Source organism: Leucoraja erinacea, chromosome 12 (genome assembly GCF_028641065.1).
Source record: "Leucoraja erinacea ecotype New England chromosome 12, Leri_hhj_1, whole genome shotgun sequence".
NCBI lineage: Eukaryota > Metazoa > Chordata > Chondrichthyes > Rajiformes > Rajidae > Leucoraja > Leucoraja erinaceus.
The window spans coordinates 26,182,232-26,208,283 of NC_073388.1; the positions used below are offsets into that span (position 1 = coordinate 26,182,232).

General features: G+C 39.8%; 1 protein-coding gene across 4 annotated transcripts in view; it reads left to right on the forward strand.

Annotated features, from left to right (window-relative positions):
• dacha (dachshund a) overlaps positions 1-26,052 on the forward strand; it is a 357,634-nt gene that overhangs the window by 250,256 nt on the left and 81,326 nt on the right. For 3 of the 4 annotated variants that reach the window (XM_055643885.1, XM_055643882.1, XM_055643884.1), the window contains 3 exons: positions 1,637-1,809; positions 7,499-7,709; positions 11,580-11,654. In XM_055643885.1, coding sequence (XP_055499860.1) covers positions 1,637-1,809; positions 7,499-7,709; positions 11,580-11,654 — 459 coding nt within the window. The remainder of the gene's footprint in view (positions 1-1,636; positions 1,810-7,498; positions 7,710-11,579; positions 11,655-26,052) is intronic. The other variant, XM_055643883.1, reaches the window with a different exon arrangement.

Consider the following 26,052-nt stretch of genomic DNA (forward strand, 5'->3'; position numbering starts at 1 on the left):
CATCTCAGTTCCAATATCACCACAGAACACAGATCAGTGCAGCACAAGAACTGGCCCTTCGATATGTCTGTGTCAAACATGATGCCAAGACCAACTCTTATTTGCCTGTCCCCGAAGGGACAGAAGACAAGGAGTTATCATTACTACCATCCCTTGGATAGTAGAATTGGAAAGAAAAGCTTGGAAAATTTAGTTTAACATTAAATGTTTTAAATTCATAACCTTCTCTTTAATAACAGCATTATCATATTTTGTCCATGTTTCTGTGAAGTAGTATTGTACATTTATTTATTTGCTAAGTGAACTGCATAAGTGCCGTTTACTAATGGTTGTCTCTGATGTCAAAAGATATAATGTGTGCCAGTGCAAGCTCCAAAATTCCTTGGTGTTGCCTGATGATCATATCACTGGGGCTTGCTCGTCAAAATCGTGGCTTGCTAGAAAAACAAGTCTCGTTCATCATTTCATTTCCAACAAAAAGAATCTACAGTACCAGTATTACTGACCTACATCACATTCTCTCACAACACTGAGAAGAAAGTGTACTGGTTGTATTGGAAAAGAAATAGCTCTCACTTGCTCAAATAAAATTTCATTATAAGCTTCAGAGCGTATTTGTCACCATTACTAAATGCTCTCTAAATGTGAATTTAATGTCTGTAGCATAACTATTGGTGGTCATATGAGTAGTGTTATTTTTGTTGCCTTCTAACTGTCATTCTGAGAGCAACAATGAATTATGCAGGAATATGGTCCACTTTTTCCACCAGTTCTACATTTGTTAAAAAGCACATAAATCTCACGGTTATTCATATTCTAACCCTTTAATACTTGTGCCTAGAAAACTACTGTATAATTGAAAGTTGTCTCTATATGCCAGAAAATATTTTTGTACACATTGTCAATAAAGAAGATAGCAACCATCCAGCCTCCATGGACACGGCTCATTGACCTACATTATTAGTCCATTTTGTCCATTTACAGAATAGCTACAAGCAATCCCTTCCTGTATTTTCTAACCTGGCTACCTGAATACAGCACAAACTTTAGAGCTGCAAAGATCGAAACTGATCTTCTGTGAACAAACTTTGTAAATAAAGGATTCATTGAAGGAAGATGTCCCAATCTTCCAAAAAAAAATCAACTCCAGTATATAGAATGAGAAGTCATTTATAATTGCATATACATTTGTAAACTGCGTGAAGTTGATTTAGTGTGTCATATGTAGGAGGGTGACTGGCACGACTGCAGAAAGAAACTTAAATAGGTGAATTTACCTACGTTGGCAAATTCTCGCACAGAACTGTTATTCATTTGGGACAAAACAAGTGAAGACAAAATTAGCCTGTGGTGTAATGAACAATTGGAGAATGCAATGGTCAGATATTAAGGCATAATAAATTGTTGCGCTCAGAATGAGTTGGAAGGCAACAAAAATCACACTCCTCATATGACCATCAATCGTTACGCTACAGACATTAAATAAATACTTATTACCTCCTCGCTGATTTCATTCAATAATCACAAAGTGTTAAAATAGAGCTCTGATGAGGAAACACAGCAACAGATATATAATAAAAGAAACGGGTCACTGAAAGACATTCTAACTTAATTTTCTGTTTCTTTAACATAAAAGGACTCGAGTTGCCGTTCATGATGATGCCCCACCCCCTCATCCCTGTCAGCCTACCTCCTGCATCGGTTACCATGGCAATGAGCCAGATGAGTCACCTCAGCACCATAGCTAACATGGCAGTGGCAGCCCAAATGCACAGTCCCCTCTCTAGAGCTGGAGCTTCTGTTATCAAGGTAAGACGGAAACCACTGCAATTTACACTTAAAATAATTGGCATCAGTATTTCATTTTGTTTCTTGATCAGTGTCTAAACTGTTGAATGATGTTTTTCCCCCAAAGGCTGTTCCATATCCAGATGTGACCTAATATTACTTAAGAATAATGGGATTGAATACACAAGGTTAAAATTGCAAAAAAAATAATCTTGCATTAATGATTTTATAGCAGTCTGGTCTGAAATTTGTAGACTGCAAATCTGATTTTAAATCCAGATGTGGTAACTGAACATACACAGCTTATCCATTATAGCAACTGTTGGGCCTTCCCTTGCTGATACTATCAAATTAGTACAGCTGCATCAAATGGTAGACAGTTAAGTCTTTGAGATTCCAGGTTCTTGTCCTGTCCTGAATGTAGAGGGAAAAATGATGCACAGAATACAGAAACTGTTGGATAAGCTTCAAAATGGCTGATTGAAATTGATAAGCATTTTAAACTGCTGACCCTGCACATTAGAAGGATCTGTCCTTATTGAGTTGGCGGCAGGGTGATGTGAATAGCAGTGTGGGTAAACTTGCCCATCCTAGTTCTAAGAACTAGTCCACTCGTATACTAAAATATGAATTAATTGGGTCACCCTATTGCCTCAAGGCTATTCCTTGAAAAAAAATCCTTTATAGTAGAACTACAGAAGGTTATGCGTGACTACCCATGCAGCTTCTTGTCACTGTTCCGGCAAAACGGAGTTGATGCTCCAATGCTTTCATGTAGAGCTTACAATGTTTTGACAAATGTTAGCCACTCCTTTTCCATAGAAAATAATGCAGTTGGCTGATGCATTATATTCGGAGGCAGATTTGATTTAAAAAAAACCCCAATCTTTTTCAAATAATTCTTAGCAATTAATCTCCTTCCAACGTTTGTGTCTTGTGGTCTTTCTGAATGGTTACTCAAACCTGGGAAGACACACTGGTGACCCACTCTTGGGCCTCTCTCTAATGCCAATTTGATGTGTCCACCAGGGGGCATGAAGAAACATCCAATTTTCCATCCTTTTTCATGCCAAACTTCACATTGCTGTTTTTCCAACATGCTAAATGGAAGCTGAACAGCAGCACCTTTCTTGAAAAAACACCACCAGTGTACAAAACAAGTACAACAAATCAAACATGAACATTTGAATGTTACCTTTATGCTACATTAAAATGCTGCAGAAATGTATTATTGTTGAGCAAATCTGATTAAATTAACATGTGATGTGACAGCTGATGTCTGCCAATTAATTGTTGGCCGTGGCATGAGAGTTCTCCGTTTTTATAAACTGAATATAATTTAGATTAGATTCATTGAAACTATGACATCAATTCACACTATGTAATACATTTCGCAGTACAGTATTGAAAATCCTTCCTGTAGTGACAGGAGGTAATGGTGCAAATCTTTGGAGAATAGCCTTGTTTAGGAGCAAAAGGATAATGTGATCACCATAACCTTCATAAACCTGTCACAACTGGTACTGGTTGCTTTGATGGTTGGAAACATAATATAAAAATAAAAACACTTCCATCTGCAATGGTGTAACCTTTTTATCTGCAATCATAATTGGGTGAGATTTGTCCTTTTCCCCATGACAAAGCTAAATCTGGCATTAAAATCCTTAACATTGCTAAGATCCCTACTGAGAAGAAAATAAACTGATTTTTATTTGGTCAGATATTTCATCTTTAAGTCAAAATTTAGTCTTCCTGTTCTGTTGGACAATCAGTTTTCATTTGATTTAATGCTGAGTTAAATTCTGATATTCCAAGCAGACATGCTACTCTCAACATCAAAGAATTAAATTAATCAGCTTCACATCCTAGTTTTGCTTTGTAGAAGTACTGTGTAAAGTATTGTGACCCATTATATTAATATAAAAAATGAATTGACAATACCTAAACAACACAAGCCAATAGTATAACCATATACATTTTCTGTTTATCCTAAAGAAAATGGATTGAAATAAATAGACTTGATGTATTTTCTCTCTGCACAGGCGGATAGTTTCAAGTGCTCACACATGTATGATTACTTTCATCGTTAAGCTTTCATTGCTTGGTTTAATGTCATACCATTAGTCACTTGATTTATTTAGCAAATGATATAGTTACTTATCAGATTTAAAACAGGCTTCCACAGGATAGTGGTTACCTAATGAGGCGATACATGTAGGGCTTGAGTAACAAAATGCATATTGACTCATTAGCTCACTGACTGATAATAGGTTTGTTTAGTTACATGCTTAAGCATAATTCCTAAACTAGTCATGCCTTAAAATAACAAGGCATTAAAATAGTTGCCTAGTATTATATTTAAATGATCCCTCGGGGCACAGATGTTTCATTCCATGATACAGAATCCTACTTCATTTATATTGGGAATTAGTTCACACAAGTATTTTTGCTTCTATTTCCCAACCAATTTCCTCCATTTCAATATTCACTGAACTGAAGGCAGCTGAAAGATTGTTTTATAATCACCTTTCGCCTTACAATGGTCAAATTGAGGAAATGCTACAGTAGACAGTTTATAATAGGGTTCAATTTGTACTGATCTTGACGTTCAAACTTGAATGCCTAGATCATGATATGGGCAGTATTTCCCCTCCAATCCACAATTGCTGGGCTAGTATAAAGAGCTCTCCAACTGTGAGCATAGCGCTGGCCCAGAAGCAATCTTTGTCATTCTAAGACTTAATCACCCTTTGGTAAAAGCAGCTGAATCAATGGAGCAATATCGTGCATAGATTTGCATCAGCTTGGCCTGATTACCAGTGCTCATCATCAAGACAATTTGGATTCAAGCTTTAATGCAGATTCTGAGAATAGAAATGTGACCAACTCTCTAGTGTCACATGAGAGACAATCCTGTGAAAGACTGTGGCTCAGCTGGTTGCTTTCAGATCTCCCAGTCATGGCTGAAAGTAAAACAGGGAGGTGTCCCAATGGCCTGGACAGCATTCAATTGTCACAGTCAGATTAACTGGTCATCCATCCAACTGCTTTTTGTGGGTTTTTACTGTAAAGAAAATTGCTGCCATGTTTCTCTCCATAAACCATTGCATATGAAAGCAATCTGCTGTAAATGAAAATACGTTAATTGTAATGAATACAATAGGACACTGCATCTGTGCAAAACACATAGCAGATGTAAAGTTAGATTAGGAGACAATTGTAGCACAATTCTTTACCAGGCAACTTTTGGAAAGAAGTTGTCCTCCGATAAATTATTAGAATGCTGCTGTAAAATAATGAGCAGTCAATCTGTCCCCAAAGGTAAATAGATTTATAGAGAAATCAAGAATAGAAATTTAAAAATGGTAAAAATAAAGGTGGATTCTTTGCTTAGTGTAAGACACTCCCATGAATTAGAGCTCATATGCATTTCTATAGTGCACTACCACTTTATGAATATGGACACTAACACTTTGCAATTTTATTGTGAGAGGAAACTCTGTCAGAATTAGCAAGCTAGCAAGCACCAGCTCACTATCCAGATAGTTGATTAAAATAATTCCACTTTTCCAATTTAAGTTATGCTCATTCAAGATATTTATGGCAAATGCCCAGTCAGTTCAAGTCTGCTGAATGCAAGCTTATTTCCTGCAAGGGTCAAAAGGGCCATCATGGAAACACATGATCTCACATGTTTATTTTGGTGTACATTCACTGCTTGCCTGCAGGAACCTCTTCAGTCAACATAGAATGTAAAAAAGTACAATTAATATATATTAAATTTTGTTGTTGCAAAATAAAGCATTTGGATTTATTTTCATCTTCAGGCCCAAATTAATTTCTGTTCCTACTGAATTTGTAAATGTGAATGTTTGTTGGCTCTTGGAATAAAAGGTATTCCAGAAACCTGAGGCTGGGAATTTAAAGGATATATTCCGCTACCATTTTAGGCGATGCACTACAAAATTGACCCGGAATATCCTTTCACTGAAAATAATACGTTCCAATTGCTCATGCACTGTCAATTTTCCTCCTCACTTACAATAATTGTTAATTCTTATCCCTCTAGGAGCTTTCCTTGGGTCTGGGAAAGCCATCCTGAATGTTTCTTGTACTTCCTAAAAATTGACATTGCACTGGTAATGTGAACATCCAATTTCGTACCTTCTGTACAAACTTATCTTCTTTTGTTCTTAAATTTCCCGCTTCCATTTCTTCTGGTCCCCAGCAATATTGTACAATATGCACTTTTGTCCTTCCGATGACATCAGACTCCTAATATTGACCCATAATCTTAAAATGTTGGAATTCCTTACCTTCCTGCTATAATCATTATGCTTTAAGCTTTGGGGCCACTTGCTTTATCATCCCTTTCACTCTTTTGAACCACAGTGCCATCATTTACTAACGGCCTCCGCTTTAATTAATTATTTAAACAATATTCCATTTTATCTCAGATTGGTGTGACTATTTCATATATACTTAAAAAATCCATCCTGTTTCTATTTGAAAGTTTAACATAACCTTTACGTAAGCTTCATCAATTGCGACATGGGACATGCCTTGAAATAATTGACCTTTTATTTGTTGGGAAATGGCTCAGAGATTTTTTTTATTCACCCAATCAGAGAATAGAATGTCGGTTGGCCATTTTGTCAATGTTAAAGGCAAAGGCAAACAAACTCCTATTTGATGTTACCCTATCAACACATAACTGAATGTCCAACTATCTTACAGAAGCGACTTTGAGTAAACTTTTAGTCAAACAACAGAGCAGTTGAAAGCAAATCAAACAATGTTCATTAGCTTAATTCAATGAAAGACATACAGATTTATTCTGAGTGAAATGACAATCTAACAGCATTAACAATTCTTTGTCACACATCAATGTCTATACTTGTGTCGGCCCTATTTCCCACCACTCCAACTCATAACTCCTTGATAATTCCTCCTGTATTTTTCCTCAGTTATTTGAATGGATGAAAAGTGGAGGCCATTACCCAATAATACTCTGTGGAGTGAAATGATTTCCAAGTTTTAATTGTGAAATGTTCTTTTGCTATGATAGTCTCCATCAAACATACTCATTAAAACTGCTGATCTTTCCCATTGAAGGGAACAAAACATGAGCCTGCCAGACATACACTGATCTTCTTGGGGGTCCAACAAGAGCTCCCAAATTATTATTCCTGTTATTTTTCTTGCTCAACTTTATTTTCACCAATATACAGTAAGTATTCCATCAGACCTGAGGCATATGGAGTACAACATGGGCTATACCAGTTCAAATTTAATTATGTTAGAATACGGCCTGCACAGATTAAAAAGTAATGGAGGTGGGAATGATTTACATTAAAATTAGTGCAGTCTGAGAATGAATTTTATAGAATAGGACCACCATAATTATAGTACGTTTTATTCTGCAGAGTAAATTATTTTTCATTGTATGCCTATGCATGTGGAATAGTCCCTTCTCTTTGTGTTTTGTTTACAACAAATGAAGATGTAAATATAAGCAGAAAATATATTGATTTTAAGATATTAACAAATATGATTGTCAAAATGATTTTTCATTGTAACTGATCATAACCCATAGTGGCATAGAGATTTGTAGAATTATCAAACCTTAGTGTTTTCATCATAAAAGGAAACTAAAGTGTTTACAAACCTGAATGAATAATGAAAATTAACCTTATATTTCGGAATGTAGGGAATGCCACTACAGGCCGGTAAAGGTTACACTCATCTACTTGGACAACCTCTTGAATTTTTGTTCTGCCACCAGGAGCGGGTTCATAATAGCCTATCCCCAGAACCATCCCTTGAAGATAGTCAACGGCCTGGAAGTCACCCTTCTTCACACCAGAGCAGCAGTATATCTAGTTCACCATCCCAACATGATATTGCCTCTGACAGAATATGTAAGCAAGTTCCTCTTGTTGTACATTTTGATCCATTATACATGGTCCAGTGATTTCAGTTCTTGCTTGTGTGTTAGATTTGCTTGTTGTGTGAGATTTTCCTCTTGGTTTCAAATACAGGTTGTGTAACCTGTCATAAATTATTGTAGAGTTACGCATGATCTATGCCTTAGTATGTAGGAAGGGATTACAGATGCTGGTTAAAAACTGAAGATAGACACAAAAAGTTGGAGTAACTCAGCTGGTCAGACAGCATCTCTGGAGAAATGGAATAGATGATGATTTGGGTTGAGACCCTTCTCCAGACTGAGTCAGGGGAAAGGACTCTCAGTCTGAAGAAGGGTCTCAACCAGAAATGGCACCTATTCCTTTACTCCAGACATGATGTCTGACCCGTTGAGTTACTCCAGCTTTTTGTGTCTATCTATACTTTAATGTTGGCCAACCCTACGCCAATAAAGATAGAAATTTTGTTTGTGAAATTTCAACAAGAATCTCACTCCAGGATAGTTTTAATCATCTTGAATACACTTTTTGGGGTAGCTATACTGTCTTGCTTGTATAATATACATATGTTGAACCCATTGGCAGATTGCCGTGGCAAAAGAGATATGGAATAGATACAAAACAGAGAGTGGTGAATCTCTGGAATTCTCTGCCACAGAAGGTAGTTGTGCCAGTTCATTGGCTATATTTAAGAGGGAGTTAGATGTGGCCCTTGTAGCTAAAGGGATCAGGGGGTATGGAGAGAAGGCAGGTACAGGATACTGAGTTGGATGATCAGCAATGATCATATTGAATGGCGGTGCAGGCTCGAAGTGCCGAATGGCCTACTTCTGAACCTATTTTCTATGTTTCTATGTTTCTAAATGACGTAAATGGTTCAAAGCTTAAAATTAGCAATTTAATGTTCAGTGGATTTATAGGAAAAAAAGATATGTCATGTTAAAAAGCATAAATCTATCAAAAACATTATACACAATTTCAAAGATTTCCCATATTATTGAGACCGTAAGTCAAACAGTTGTAATTGGGGCTGCACTCCTCCACACTAGCATTTGAAGAGACATTTATGTAAAGATTTCTACAGAAACTGCAGAGTAAGCACCAATTGTAACAATCACATAATATTGAAAATCTATATTAATTTTGGTATGTGTACAGTCATTATCTGTATTTTCTTTGTTCTAACATTGGCCCTGTCTAAGTTCCTGTGCCCATAGTTCTAATATGGTTTGGTTATGTAATCTTGTCACTGAGAAACAACCTGGAGCCTGAGGCACTTGAAAACAAATTTCCTCATTTACTATTTTTCCTCACTCTCTCGGCAAATGTTGTTTATGTTGATCAACATGAAGAATTTATACAAATTTTAACTTATCAAATTCACGGTTATGATTAAAATTATCAGTGTGACATAATGCATTTTAATGTTATAATTGAGTTTAATATTAATGGTTTCGGCCTCTCCAAAATGCTGGCTATGAATGAGCTGAATTTTGATTGTACAGTCATAACCTGTCTCTTTGACCGAATGCTCCAGGACATGTTGCTATTTCTTGGTCAACTAACATGATTGCTCGCTTCCTTAGCTTCCTGTTGGACAGCTTGTACTCGTGTAATTTTGAAATATAGGTGCAGATTACAAAAGGTTTGAAGGTTACACAGTTATTTTATATGAATTTTATGATATTGGAATGGGAGTGGGGAAATGAATCACCAGAAGATGACTGCACATGCATTGTTAAATTTAGTTTGCTATATTTTTAGGAATTTTAAAGCGCATGCTTAGCTGAGGCACTGTTGACGTAAGAAATACAGAAAGAAAACTGAGCAAACCAGGTTAAGAGTAAATGCAATAGATAGCTGGTCTGTCAGAAAGGTAGAGAGAAAAAATGTCTTCCTTAATTTCATGTTAGTTCAAAATTAATCCCAAATGATCGCTGATAGGAGCTGGAGGAAAATAAGAGGAAAATAACTTTAAGGACATGGAGCCTTACGCTTCTTCATAACCAGCTGTGAGGAGGTGAAATTAAAAAAGAACAATGGGTTGGATTATCTAAGAGAAATTTCAAGGGACTGAATATATAATTTATATGGGTAGAGATAACAATAGCAATGGGAATGAAAAGGTAGGAGATGGACAAGGATAGTCATCTTGTGATGGGGAAGATAAAATAATCACCTGTTGCATAATCCCACAACAAGATATTTTGTAACCATTGACTGTCTTGGGTCAGTAATAGCAGTTACTTCCGAACTAGAGGATGTAGTTTCAAACTGTATCTTGGAAACTCAAGAACATAGACCAACATTGCACTACGATCTAGACAACCAATAGACTGTCACGTGATAACAGATCTAATTCTTCACACGTTCATATCTTACTCCAACTTTGTTGATGTCTATGAAATGTCCTAAATATAATTTCCTTCTTTTTTTCCACACTACTAGTTTCCAGTTACAACAACAGAGTACAGGAGGGATTGACTTATCAAGAGAAAGACTTGGTTTATTATTTAATCAGTTTTGTGGGGTATGGGTCTGATGTATGCTGGATTCTCCCGCCTGTTTGGGCAGGGAACTAGGCCATTCAGGGAGCTTAAACCTTTCAGAAGTATACAAAGCTACCACAGTATCATTTCAAAATACAGCAAATATTATAGCATTAGAAAATCACTTCACAACTTTCTTAAAGGTGTATTAATATATTTTTTACAAGCTTTGTATTTTATAATCTAAGATTTTGCAGATTGCAGCTACTAGTGTAGCTGGGACATGTTGGCCAGAGTGGGCAAGTTGGGCCGAAGGGCCTGTTTCCATACTGTACCACTCTATGACTCTATTACTCACAAACACAGTTTAATTGCACATCTATTTTAGTTGCTCACAGAGCATCTGTATGAGAGTATTCTTCCTTAATTAATGGATTATTTTTCTAGTTTATTGTGATTTTCTTTTTGCTCCCTTGTTCACACAAGATTTGAACCAATTACTGGAAAAAAACTTCATTTACAATGATCCAATTCACATCTTGAGTGTGACGAGCAAAAATGTCTTGCTAATTTTGCTGGAAAAATCGCCACATGTACACACAAATTTGAGGGCATTTGTCACCTTCATTGCATGGTCAGTAAATGGGCAGGTTGAGGCAGAACAACTGTTCATTGGAAACCCTGCTGCATTTGCATTTCAATTCCCATTCATTTTAGTGGAAAGAATAACAATAAATGTAATGGTCTGTGAGAATTATTTCCACTATCACTGTATATCATGTAAAATAAACAGAAATTATTCACAGGAGATTTTAAGCCTTTAAGTATAGTTCATTTAGAGGCTCCGCAAAAATAATTAGAAAAATTTCAAAATAAATTACAGAATGTTAATTCTCCATTAAGAACATGTTGCAACTATGGCTGTGATGTTACACTAAAATGTTAATATTTTAGTACAAACATTTTTTATTTAATTATTTTTAAAAGTGGCCATTTTCTCTGGAAATTGCATAATTATTGTAACGATGAGCTTTTCATGATTTTCAATAGTAATTTTTGTATGTAAGTGGTATCCTTAAAACCTTAATCAACACGAGAGAACTATATCTCATCCAAGAACATGGCATTGCATTGCCATCTACATTTTTAGTGAGTTTGTGGAATTGGTGTTCAACTATTATTTTTGGGGAGAAAAAGATTGTTTTGATATAAATACATTTTATCCCCTTAAGAAATTGGTCTCAGACTTCAGGTTACTACAATGTTTAATGTCTGGTATTTGGGAGAAAAAGGAAAAATGTGAATGGCTAAACTAAAATTCCGGTACTGGTTCAGATGGATAAACTGTGGAATATTATGATTTCTTTGCCAACAGCTGGTCAGCCGAGAGAAGGAGAGATTGCTGATCACGATAATGGTCCTAATATAAAGAGAAGCCAAAAGGAAAAAGGTAGGACAGCTTATCTAGTAATTTAAAGGAAACCTTTAAAACAGACTTTATTTACCATTATTTCCTGCATAAATAAATGCCAGAAAAATTATATTCACATGAGTCAATAAAGTCTTTGTCACTTTGCAATATCATACTAGAAACATTTATAATTCCTCTACCTTACATTTACCCATTCTAGTTTCCTCAGCTTAACAATACCTATTTTTACCATGACATATTTTAGATTGATTTATATAAATGTTTTAAAGTTGTGCAAACAAATGTATAAATGGCTGACCTGAAAATAGCAGGAATTTAATCATGATGTACAGTTTCATAGACTATGTAAAAATGTTAACTAGGACATTTGCAAATTGTATTTCGGTTGGACTTCTGAGAGCTCTTAAACAAAAAGTACAACATTTTACACATCATCATGCAGTGGTTGCTAAAGGTTGAGTCAGTGTTACCATGTGACTAAGTCCAAATAAAGAAGCACATATTTTATACATTAGGATTGATATATTGTTGCATAACATTTCCAGCTGCAGTCATTTCCTTCCATTTAATCACAAATAGAAATTTCCAATAAAGATTTAGCTTTTATTAGGCATTGATCTCATAAGGAATTCGCATTGCTATTATTAACATTGATTCAAGGTTTTGTATGAACCAATAAGCGATTCTTATTCAATGAGTTTAATATACAAAGCCCTGTGTAGTGCAATTAAAGGCCTGGAAATTGATCAACACCAGAAGAGATGTGTTAAATAGGCAGTGGACAGTGGACCAATTAATGTTTTATTCATGGGCCTGCTGCTGCAGTATTCCACAGCACATAAGGCCCAAGGCACTATGTGTTTCATATCAAGCCTTGCTTATTTTGAACGCTGGAGGTCTTGTCTACCCATGAAGGAGAGCATGTGGGTCAGAGGTCTGGTTAGAAAGGCAGAGGTGCCTAGTGGGCCGGTGTGCAATGTATTAGTAAGGTAGCGTTAGGGTCAGGTCTGGACAGTGGTGGTGAGGATTAGGTGGATGGTTGGGGCCTAGATCAATTGTGTGGTGACACTTGATCTTCTGGTCAGTTCTTAAACTTATCAGCCATGTTCTTATCTTGGATGATCTACCAGAGGCAGGTTTCTGATGCTGGACTCCACGTCACATTTGGGCAGCACAGTGGCGCAGCAATAGAGTTGAGGCCTTACAGCACCAGAGACCTGGGTTCGATCCTGACTATGGGTGCTGCCTGTATGGAGTTTATATGTTCTCTCAGTAACTGCGTGGGTTTTCTCCAGATGCTCTGGCTCCCACACTCTGATGACATATAGGTTTGTAAGTTGATTGGCTTTGGTAAAATTGTAAATTGTCCCTAGTGTGTAGGATAGTGTTAGTGTACGGGGGTGATCGCTGGTTGGTGCGGACTCGGTGAGCCGAAGGACGTGTTTCATCGGTATATTTCTAAAGTTAGAGATAAAGACTTTAGAGATAAAGTCCAAATCAGCTCACTTTCAATAAAAACACAGTAGGCCTCAGTAGTGCAGCAGCCTATAAGCGAGTTCGGTATTCCGAAAAACGCAAGGAACCATGGGATTTTTCAAAGGTCACTCGCTATAAAGAAAAAGCGAACGAAGCGTTGACTGTATAAACTGTGTATAAATTCTTATCTTTAGTCATGATTTATGTGTAAAAATATATTTAATCTGAGGAACGGGGGTGCCAGGTAGCGGGAGAGCGGGGTGTAACAGCGAGATAGAGGGGGCAGATGCGAGTGGGAGATGGGGGGGGGGGTGTGGGACTGTGACCGGCGGAGAGACATTCTCGGCAGCTGCATGCACACAGACTCGTGCCTCATCCGAAGCCAGTATCGAACTCGAGTCCCCGGCGCCGCAAGCGCTGCCGAACCGCCACTTGACTGTCCCGGTACCTCCCCCTCTCCTGAGTGTCCCATCCCCGCCTGTGGGGTGGCCGGAGCCGTCCGGACCGACGGGACACCTGCCCGGAGCAGTGGCCCCCAGGCTCACAGCCAGCATGGAGAAGTGCCAACCCCAGCTCCACACCACCTGGGCCAACCAACAGATCCGGACTGATGGGACAGTGGCCCGGAGAAGCAGCGGCCCACAGGCCCACCGCCAGCGAGGAGAAGAAGCGGCAACTCCAGCCCAAGCCCGCTCCAACAATCGAGGAACCCGCTCTCTGACGGGCCAGGGTCCGCCAGCCGCACTCCCCGCCCCACCCAGTGGCCGCCGGCCAAACCCCCGGCACTGTCGAAAGCCAAGCACTAGCCATCAACGAGGACACACACAAAATGCTGCAGCAACTCAGCGGGTCAGGCAGCATCCCCAGAGAATAGGAATGGGTGATGTTTCGGGTCGAGACTCTTCTCCAGAGATGTTGACTGAACCGCCGAGCCATCGTAGCACCGCCGGCAACGAGGGGGCCAACTGACAGCCAATGGACAAGGCAAGAGGCGCAGCCGACGGTCCACGGCCCGCCGGGGTACGGGATCCCTGGGAGCCGGAGCAGAACCGAGCCGGTGCCAGCCGAGCCTCCATGCCAGCTGCAAGTCCGGAGCCGCCTTTGCCCCGCCAGCCCAGGACACCCCCGGACAGGGACAGAACGCTCGGGAGGAGACGGGGACGGCCCAGCAGCAACTCAACAGTACCCGCAGCGCCAGATCCCGGGCCTTCCCCGACCACGGACGAAACGCAGGCTTGCACACAACGCAGCACCACAGCTGCTGAGAATGTTTATAGCGAGTGACCGATGACCTGGGCTTGCGCAGTCGGAATACCGGACTCGCTTATTGGCCCCCACCGTAAGTGCAAACGAAAAATCACAGAAATGCTGTCCAGATTGTTTATTGTATGTCGTGGGACTGCTTCACATAATCTACCACCTCTAGGTGTGGCACATTAGTTACATGAAGGACCTGGAAGGAAAATTGTAGTCCTCATGCTGTGCTCTGCAAATTATCTTCTCACAAAGTTGTATCACGTCGCAAACAAAATCATTTCATTATGTGATACAATTTCTGGCCATAGATTTGTTTCTGCTGTGGTAAACTTCAGATAAACGTGGAGCTCTCTCACTGAAGATAGAATTTAACCACTCAATTTTGACATAGATTAATTGAAACATAAAATGTAAAATATCTTTGTGGAAGAAATGTAGTTTTGGTGGAATATAATCCACAATTAGCAATTGAGACAAATCCACATCTAGCCAAAGAAAATAACTTCCTTTATGATTATTGAGAGGAAACGTGAAACTGAAGCAGATGGTTACGGTGGAGGTTAAGTAGAGGTCCTTCCAATACTGTGGGATTCGACCACAAATCCTTCATCAGCTTTTGGATACATTGGATACATTCAGGAAATATTAAACATGGGAATACGAGGAAGAAAGAAAATGTTCCACAACTTTGATTAGGTTTTAGCTGAGCAAAATGAACAATGGTGAGGCATATTGGTACAGAGGTATTTTTTAACAAGGAACTGCAGATGCTGGAAAATCGAAGGTAGACAAAAATGCTGGAGAAGCTCAGTGAGTGAGGCAGCATCAATGGAGCGAAGGAAATAGGTGACGTTTCGGGTCGAGACCCTTCTTCAGACATCTTCAGAAGTCCAGTACCCCTTCTTCTGACAAAGGGTCTCGACCCGAAACGTCGCCTATTTCTTTTGCACATTGGTACGGAGGTAAGTCAGTTTAGTTTATTGTCATGTATACCGAGGTACAGTGAAAGGCTTTAGTTGCGTGTTAACCCGTCAGCGGAAATACAATATCTGACTACAATCGATCCATTTACAGTGTACAGATACATGAAAAGGGAATACCGTTAAGTGCAAAGTAAAGCCAGCAAGCCAGAGGAGCTGGTAGGCATGGAGACATATACAGCACATAAACTAGTTACCTCCACAGAGTGGATCATAATAAGGCATGCCCTTAATGATCAGGTATCTTTTAGCATAATTTAAGAACTTGAGTAACATTTAACATAGTGGAGGTAATGGATAAACATCGTTTTGGGTCAGGACCATTCTTCAGACTGATGCAGTAGAGGAGAAAGAGCTGGAAAAAATGGAGGTTGGGCAAAGTCTAGCAAGTAGAAGGTTGATACAGATGGTGACCAGGGTGGGGGGTGATTGGAAGATGAGTGGAGTAAATGACAAAGGGCAGAGGTTAAATAGAGACAAAAAGTATGTCATAAGAAAAGAAGATGAGTGAAATGCAAAACTGGTGGGAGGGATATGGGTGTAATGGAATGGGAAGAGGGGTAAGAGATGTGATAAATGGACAATATGGGACTTAGGGATGGGAGATGCGCGTAGAGAAGTGGAGAAATGAGCAGGATAGCTAGACTAGTGAGAGATGGTGGGAGGAATATGTGTTGGAGAATGGGGGAAAGAGAGGAGGGTATTATTTTTGTAATTGGAGAATTCCATGTTCATGCTGTTGGGCGGTAATAGACCCAAGCAGAATATGAGGTGTTGATCTTCCAGTTTGCTCACTCTAGCAATTCTGGAGGCCAACGATGGAAAGGTTTGCATGAGCAAAAAACAAAGTGCTAGAATAACTCAAATGGGTCAGGCAGCATCTATGGAGGGAATCGACAAATGACGTTTCATGTTGGGACCTTTCTTCAGATATCATCTGTCCATTTCCTCCACTGAAGCTGCCTGACCTGTTAGGTTCCAAAGCATTCGTTTTTTTGCTGAAGATTCCAGCATCTGCAATTTCTTGTGCCTCCTATGCCAGTAAGGGAATGAGAAGAGCTCTTATTTGCTAAAAGATTGCGAGTGTCACAGTGAAAGAAGATTGGAAGGAATATTAAGCACATGATCTAGAAGAAATATTTCAAGTGTAAACCTCAAAATATTTTCACATTCATTCAGCTATATTGTTTCATAGTAACAATGCTTGGTGCCAATGTTGAAGCTTGTTCTCAAAGTCCAGTTGTATGTGCTTTCACTTAATGTTGCATCTAAAGGTTTCCCTGTAGCAAACTTCCAATCCATCATTGTCAGGTAGAATTAGGTCTTTGGAGAGAAAAAAACAGGTGCAAAACACTTGATATGGCTACTGACAGTGAAACATGTGCTGTGGGTTTGTTCAATGTGGAGCATTTCCTGAGTCTAAACATTTGACCAGCTCAAAAAAATTAAAGATAAAAAGTGTACTTGATGCGACGAGAGGATGTGACCTTGTCACAGCAGATGCAAAAAGGAATAGAGAGGCCCCTAGCATTGTAAGGAAATACTGCACTGATTAACAGCCACTGTGTGAAAAGTGTACATAACATATGGAATTGATCAACACGTTTTCCTTTTAAGTTGCACACCAAGCACATCAGAAGTAATTTGGATCTGGTTATTAGATATTTTCTGCAACAATATTTAACATTTTTTGAACTTAAGAGCATAAATTGTTTTAGAAAGAACCTACAGACAGAACTGGAAAGAAATATCAAATAAATGCCTAGCTTTGAATATTTTTTTATCATAATACAGGTCTTTGACAGTCAGGATGTCTGAACAAGGTCTTATATTCCTGTGTTCCACCTTGACTCTAACAGCTGATCAAAGCTGGATTGTTGCAACTGAATCAAAGTGTTCCCAATGTTCCCAAAATTTACTGAGCTGGTTGTTCAGACTGGGTGGGAAACTATTCCCCGAAAATTGCAATATATTTTAATTCCTTTGAATGATCATTTAGCCTGCTTAAATGCAACAGGTAGCAAAGTGCAAAGCAGAAAGGTGCAGTGAGGTCACAGGTCGACCTAGTGGTGGTTGCAGGGACTATGTGCAGCATTTTTGTGGTGTATGGCATTACTAGGTGCCTATTTGAGCCTGGAGGTTCTACAACTGTGCCTGCTAGTCCATAAGTAATTATGCAAGTACAGATAATTCACTGGTGCAGTCCTTCTTGCTTCCTTTTATATACCAGGTTTCCCAAGAGTTAAAGGTAGAATCAGGGGAATGGACGTTTCAACCTATTCCTGGAGAACAGATTGATCATCCCTGCCCTGTCCCACCTCACTTCAATTTTAATTGGATGAGAGCATTAAGTTATTCTGCGATTGGGTTTGAAATTTATAAAATATTTGCACTTTGTACACAACCCAAAACTCCATGGCTCTCGGCATTAAAATTACATGCAATGGGCCACTTCATGAGAATAATCAAACATTTTGTCTGGCAACAATTATCGAGGGAACTGTACCAAAATTCTATGAAGTATGTCATTTTTAAATGATTTTTGGTTGAATTTGTTAGATTAGGAAAAAGTGTATGGAATGTGCCAATACTTCAAGAGCAATTTGTGGTGAATTGTGCATAATTCCTATGAAGTATTATTCTCTTGTGGCACATTCCAGCCAATGCTCCTTTTATGTCTACTCTTGCTGCAAGAGGGCCAGTAAATGTGCACTTATTGATGATCAAACTGACATCAAGAGGAGGGATCAGTGACAGTTCACTGTCCCCCAGTGTCCTTGATTCTTGCTCCTTTAGATTAAATGCTCTCCATGGAACTCAATTTAAAGGTAAAAACATGATGTCTATCGCTGCAGCATCTCTGAATGTCCTATCAGTGGGCTTGGCCATAGCTGTGCCAAGTTCTGATCACAAATTGAAACATTTTGAGTGTCTATGACATTAATACTGCTGTAATATTAATAATTATTGTTATTAGTGTCGATCAATTTCCAGGCCTTTAAATGGAGTACAAGTTGATCTAAATCAGGAAAAATGTTGCTGACAATTAAATGCTTTGTATGTGTGCGCACGTGCAGTGGATAAGTAAAGGGCTTGTCCCATTTCGGTGACATTTTAGGCGAGACTCTGCGCTCGCCTCATGATCGCCACATGGTAGCCACATGTTCGCTGGTGGTCTCTGATGAGTCTCCTTCATGGTCGAGAGGTGTTCCCACATTCTGGGAACTAGTCAACATGTTGAAAAACATTCTGCGACCAAAAATTGGTCGCCATGGAGAAAATCGATACTTTTGTAGTCGTAGATGCAGTGGTTGTTGGGTTGACATGTCGTTGTAGGTAGTCGAGGTAGCCGTAGGTAGTTTTACTTAATCTCCTTTGCTGACCAGACATTTTCATTTTCTCATTGGGGGGAAAAAAATGTAAGCACGAGTTTTCAGAACCAAGGAAAACCGACCGGTAATGTTAAATGCCCGCTAAATTTCACAGCTGTGTATCTCTAGCTTATTAATAGTTGTCTGGCTTCTTAAAAGTGTCTCCACTCCTTCTTCCCCCCCCCCCCCCCCTCTCCCACCCCCCCCCCCCCCCCCCCCCGCAATTTTAAAGGACTTACCGTACACTGTGCTAGCCATCTTTAACCTTCCTGTTGATCGTGGTGTGTGTCTGTATCACCTTGGCTTTGCACCGTGTGAATTTCAGACAGCGCTCCCCCGCTTTCCCTGACCCCCGCCTTTGCAATGTGTTTGTGTGTGTGTTCCGCTCTGATGGTCGCCGTTCCAGTTCGCTATTTTTCAGGCGAGTGCCTCGAGCTTGAAGGTCGCAGGCAGTCTGCTGAAAAGTCGCCTAAGTGGGACAGGCCCTTAAGTGCACCATAACTCAAATTATGCCAAAGTTGTATTTTTGTGTTTAAAAGTTGTTAAAATCTAAGAGGAGACGACGATGCAAATGCACTCTAATTATATTATATGAGGCTGCTTGTGAGAATAAAAGTAACCTTGATAAGTACAGGTTTGAATAGTTGCCACCTTTCTCCAGCGGTGTTAACTTTATATTGGCTTCTGTACATGGGAGCATTTCGGCTATGTCACAAGGCAAATCTTTTTTACTCCATTGGAAAGAGGAAGAGGATTAAGACTCAAAGATGATATGAGGGCAATTGATGTTGACTCTACTATTTTGAGGTCCCAGGCGGCTGGTGGGAGAAGTTGATATACAGTCAGCAAAATAATTCTGATCAATTTTTTCAGATCTCCCCATAGAAAAGCTTTTCTCATGATCGATAAAGCTGTCTAAACATAAATGGTGATTTATTGTGGAATCTATTCTTCTGCATTAGAGGTGCAATACAAACAAATCTCTTAGTTACAGATCTGTGACAATTTAACCTTTATTTCAGAGCAAAGTAAGAAAGCATACAGGAAGGGATTCCACTAATCCCAGCATCTTTCTGACAAAAAGATCAGTTAAGAAATCAGTTTACAATCTCAAATTAAAATAAGGTTAAATTTTTAGTTATGTTTATGTTGCATTTATGTCAGTTAAGCCTTTCGGTGTTCCATCTTTTTTGATTATTTGCTTTCATCGTATGAAAGTAATGAAATTTGCTGTGAATACCATCCAATCAAATCCGAAGGCCATTTAATGCGACTTTTAACTCTAAAAGCTAGCTCTAATGTACCAACATGGTAATATCCGACCGGACCAAATGAAAAATGCTCATTTTAACCAGAACTAATGTTCAACAGTTCCTGTTATTTGGAACAGTTTTATTACAAAGATTAATGACAACCCTGTGGCTAGTCTGAGCTCACATTCTACACCTTTTTCTTATAAAAAAGAAATTCCATGTTTTAATATTACCAAGCTGCTGAGGAAAACTTTGTTTTATGCTCATATGCTCATAAAAAAACTGATGTACTTCAATCAAAGTAAACCGATTATTTTCTCTTTCAAATGTAAAGGCCCATTACTGATCACACTGTAATGTAAAATGCTTTCAGAATTATGCAGTTTCCAAATCCTTGCATCATATTTATTTACCTCGTCTAGCTATATAAAGAGATGACAGTTTTATTTTCAAAAACAAGCCAATCTTCTCAATGATTTGCAATAACAAGACCTAAAAATATTATAAAGACAATTGCATTGATGTGAAATATCCATTACTGATTTTAGAACATCACTTTAATCATTTACTTTGATTAATAAACCACAGCATAGCAAAGATTATATTAAAATATTAAATTAAATGTAATATTTAATGGATATAATTCACATTTTTGTTCCGACGAGTTAGTCTGATAGTCAGGAAATAGCTGAACCTCACAAAATGGGATTTGACTGGCTTCGATCCAGATCCCCATTGAAGGAGCTGCTTTATGCTACACAGCACAAAACTGAAAGTTGAAGGAAGATTGGACAGTTGCAATGACTCTTCATCTTTCGAGTTCACAAAAGGAAAATTCATTTTGTAGAAATAGTGGAAATACTTGATTTTCTGTAAACAGTACTACACAGGATGAGAACATAAAGTTAAAGGTTGATTATCAATTTAAAAGACTTTGCTGGGTGGTTCATAGGCATGACATAGTACCAGAGCAGCTCTGGGAACACATACTTTCTACCTATCACTATACAGCATGCCCCTCTGTCCATAGGTTAGAAAAAAAATCCTCTTGTAATTCTAACAATTAATCTCTAATACCTCTATATCTGCCTTCTTCACATAAACCTTTTGCTAAATTTATTCAGATTTAAAGAATTGTTTATTTTAAGATACAAATAAATATAAGGAAATTTACAGCTCACTGCATCACAACAGTTGGCATATACAGTATGTGATGTCATGGAGTCATGCAGCATGGAAACATTCCCCGCAGCCTGACTTGGTCATGCTGACAATGAAGTCCCAACTACACTAGTCCTACCTGCCTCATAGCCCTGTAAACTTTTCCTTTCCATGTACTTGTGCAAATGTATTTTCAATGTTGTTACAGTTTCTGCCTTAACTACCTTCTTGGGCAGCTCGTTCCATATACCCACCAACCTCTGTATGAAAACGTTGCCCTCAGTTTCCTATTAAATCTTTTCCCTCTCAGCTTAAACCTATGTCCCTGGTTCTTGATTCCCCCTACTCTGAGTAAAAGGTTGTGCATTGACCCTATCCATTCCCCTCATAAGCATATGCACATATATAAGATCACCCTTCAGCCTCATGCACACCACGGAATAAAGTCCTAGCTTACCCAGCCTCTCCCCATTTCCCAAGCCCTCAAGTCCTTGCAACATCCTCATAAATCTTCTACGACGCTATATGATACAATAGAACTTTATTTATCCCAGGCCGGAAATTGATCTCCCAACTGTCATAAAAACACAAAATGCATGAAACATGAAATTAAAGTGACGAGTGAAAGGATTGGGGATGTGCAAAGATCGGGGAGGCTTTCCAACTTAATATTCCTGTGACTCTGCTTTCACTCCCCATCCCCCCACTCGTAACAAGGGCAGAGCCCCCCTTGTCCTCACCTTCCACCCTAATAGCTGTCAAATACAACAAATAATCCTCCAACATTTTCGCCACCTCTAACGTGAACCCACCACTTGCCACATCTTCCCATATCCTCCCCGACTGCTCTCCGCAGAGACCGCTCCCTCCATAACTCCCTGGTCAATGCGTCCCTTCCCACCCGAACCACCCCCTTTCCGGGCACTTTCCCTTGCAATCGCAGGAAATGCTATACTTGTCACTCTACCTCCGTCCTTGACTCCATTCAAGGACCCAAGCAGACTTTCCAGGTACTGCAGAGATTCACCTGCACCTCCTTCAACCTCATCTATTGCATCCGCTGCTCTAGGTGTCAGCTGCTCTACAATGGTAAGACCAAGCGTATGCTTGGCGATCGCTTCACCCAACACCTCAGTTTGCACTAACCAGCCTGATCTCCCGGTGGCTCAGCACTTCCACTCCCCCTCCCATTCCGAATCCAACCTTTCTGTCCTGGGCCTCCTCCATGGCCGGAGTGAGGACCACCGTAAATTGGAGGAGCAGTACCTCATATTTCGCTTGGGCAGTTTACACCCCAGCGGTATGAACATTGACTTCTCTAATTTCAGGTAGTCCCTACTTTCTTCTCCCCTTCTCAGCTCTCCCTCAGCCCACTCTCTCCACCTCTTCCTTTCTACTTTCCCCCCCTCCCACCCCACCCTCACATCAGTCTGAAGAATGGTCTCGACCCGAACCGTTGCCTATTTCCTTCGCTCCATAGATGCTGCCTCACCTGCTGAGTTTCGCCAGCATTTTTGTCTACCTTCCAACTTAACAACATCCTACTTATAGGAGGGTGATCAAAACTGAATGCAATACTCTAAATCCAGCTCACCAACATATTGTATAACTGTGACATTACATCCCAATTTCTATACTCAATACCTTGACTGATGAAGGCCAGTGTACCAAAAGCCTTCTTGACCACCTGACTACTTGCGACAACACTTTCAGGGAACAATGAACTTGGACCTCTAGATGCCTCTGTTCTACAACACTCCCATTCACTGTGAAGGTTCTGCCCTGGCTTCCCAAAATACATTAAACTCAATTAACTTTTCCTCAGCCCACTTGCCCAACTAATCAAGGACCTGCAGTAACTTTTGATAACCATCTTGGCTATCTACGATGCTACCCACTTTTGTGTCACCTGCAAACTTACTAATTTTGCCTTCTACATTTAATCATTGATATAAACCACACACAACAATGGGCCCAGCATCAATCCCTATGGCAAACCACATAAGCCTCCAATCTGAAAATCAACCTTTCATCTTTACCCTTGAATTCAATTCTCTGTACAATTGGCTAGCTCACTCTGGATCCCATTCGATCTAACATTCCAGAGCAGCATACCATGCGGAATTTTATCAAATACCTTGCTGAATGACCAAGTCTATGGTTTTGCCCTCATCAACCTTTTGGGTTACTTCTTCAGATGATTAATGACCCTTTTGTCACATTTGTCTTAACATTCACCCTGTATTCTCAAGCCATGAAATGGGGAGCTTTGAAATTGCCAGACACCAATATGACTCTCACAGTGCAGAATGCAAATCTGCCCCTGTTCAAAAATTCTATAGGAAATTATTAATACTGCTGCCTTTCATGATGAGTTTGAATCTTTCTATCAAAGCAAATTAAACCATTGCACAATTCTGTTCACATGGAGCTAACGCCTAATTGGACAGTTGGTTTCAACAATGGACGACGACATCTGGGACCAAATCCAGCAAAGGCAACTCATTCTGGAATTTCCGGACACCTGGTGCACAAATGGAGCCAGAAAACAAAATGACTCATGACCATCCCAAACAAAACCCTATAATTATATGTAGCTGATTAGTTTCCACAATCTACCATTGAGCAAAAATCAACTGGCATATTCCATTAACAAAAGGGAAGGATTTGTTCAACTAATCATCATTTGGAATGCTGGCAAATAGCCGAATATTCATATTTAGCTAAATAGTGAGTCAGACCAACCTAACATGATTTAATTGGAAAAACCATTGAAATTGTGAATGAAGTAAATGACGAGAAAGCATGGTAGATACAGTTTTAGTGATAGATACAGATTCAGTTCTTTTAAAAGGGAATTGGACCACGACTTGAAAAAGAGGGTCAAAAATATATTGCTTTGGGAAAAGAGCAGCAGAGTGGAGTTTAGCAATTCCCTCAGAGAGGATGTCCAGAAATGATGGCCTGAAATGCTTGTCTATCCTATTTGAATCTATGATCTCTCCCGTCATTAATTTAATTGTATCAATTAACCCAAAGGTCCCAATTGGGCTGTATTTGGATAACCATTAAAAATGGACAAGAAATTAAGGTTCAAAGGTTATTTATTACTCACATACACCAATTGGTGCAGTGAAATGCGTATTGCCATTGCAGCACATTAAAAAAAAACCCATCATAACAGTAATAAAAAAATTTAAACATAAAAAACATCCCCCCACATTGGTTCCCATTATGAGGGAAGGCACAAAGTCCCGTCCCCATGTCTACCCATAGTCGGGCCTATTGAGGCTTCCGCAGTTGCCTTCACGAAGGCCCGATGTTCCAGGCCGTTCTCGCCGGATGATGGTGCTCAGGCGTCGGGAGAATCCTCTCAGCGGCATGGGAAACCTGGAATGGCCGCTTCCTTACAGGAGACCGCGGCTTCCGAAGCCGACTGGCCGCGCTGGATGGAGCTCTACCACTGGCAATCTCGGCAAGAGATCCCAGGATCCCGATGTTAAAGTCAGCGCTGCCGCCCGTGGCTGGCCGCTCCACAGACCGTAGCTTCGCGATATTCATCTGCGGTCTCAGCATAGCGCGGCGACCCGGGCAAGGCATCGCCCGCTCCGCGATAGCACTCCAGCGCTGTGCCTCCGCCTCCGCTGAGGTTCTGGCCAGGTCCCCTCAGGAAATGCCGCACCAGGGCCGCTGGTAAGCCATGAGGATGAGTCGAAGATGCTGCCCAGAGAAAAGCCGCCTCTCTGACCAGGTAGGGACCCTGAAAATCAGTTTCCCCCATCCCCCCCCCCCTCCCCCTCCCCAACATAAAAAAGACTAGAGTTCCAGAAAAACAAAAACTCAACTACCTAAAAATAAAAAATAAAAAAGTGAAAAAACGGACAGCTGCAGGCTGGGCAGCCATACCCATACAGGACAGTACAGGACAATTATGATGCATTATTACGCTTTCTGCACTTTTTTTACTTTCTGTAGGCAGCTATCCTAGGGACTGGCCTTTCAAATGTTATCAATGCACAACCAATGCTAACCATCCAGTCCACTGACCTTAATGGAAAATGTTGGTAATCTGTGCTTAATACATTTAATCCACACTAATTAAAGACAACGTTTGCCTTTTAAGGTTACACTATCTTCAGACAAAATTATAAGTGTCTTCAGGAGGCAGACTTGTCACGGTAGTTTAAGTACAGATGGAATCAAGGCTTCATGTCTGCTGAGAAGGCACAGGGCATTTGTCTATGTGATACATTTTGTCACATGTCAAGCTGTGAGCGTGGAATCTCTCTCAGTTGCAGTAGTCACTGAGTTAACCTTTAAAAGTAATATGCATCCGGTCAATGGCATCCTGGACCAAAACGCAGCCCACAAAGTAATGTGCATGCAGCCAAGACACCAGATGTAATGGACCAAGTCCACTGCCTACATTCCTTGCATCTACACTTGCTTGGTTGGCTGAAATGGGGAATGTCCTGTGAAAGCAAGCATGCCTGGAAGCAATTGATTGAAACATAAGCATGCCCCCAAGATAAGGTTTTTTTAGCGCCCTGTGGTTACTTGGAGTCATTTGTAACTTTAAAAGAGATCTAGAATCCCTGTGAATTACAGCAACAACAGATACATAATGAGAAGTATCTAACTTGCAAATAACTGGTTGGCTTTTGGAGGTGTCGAGCTCCAATTTAGAAGCACAAATGACAAAACTATGTTGTATGCTGGTTGATGTTAGGATCTGCTTAAAATGCATATTTCCATTGTGCATTGGTGTTGTACATCTTAACATCCTTACCTGTATGGTGGTCATGGCGCAAATGAGCTTTGGTCACAATATTGAAACCAGGTCGGCATTTATATGTCAAGACAGCACACATTTTTGTCATAGAATCATAGATCAGCATGTCCAAATGTTGTACATAAT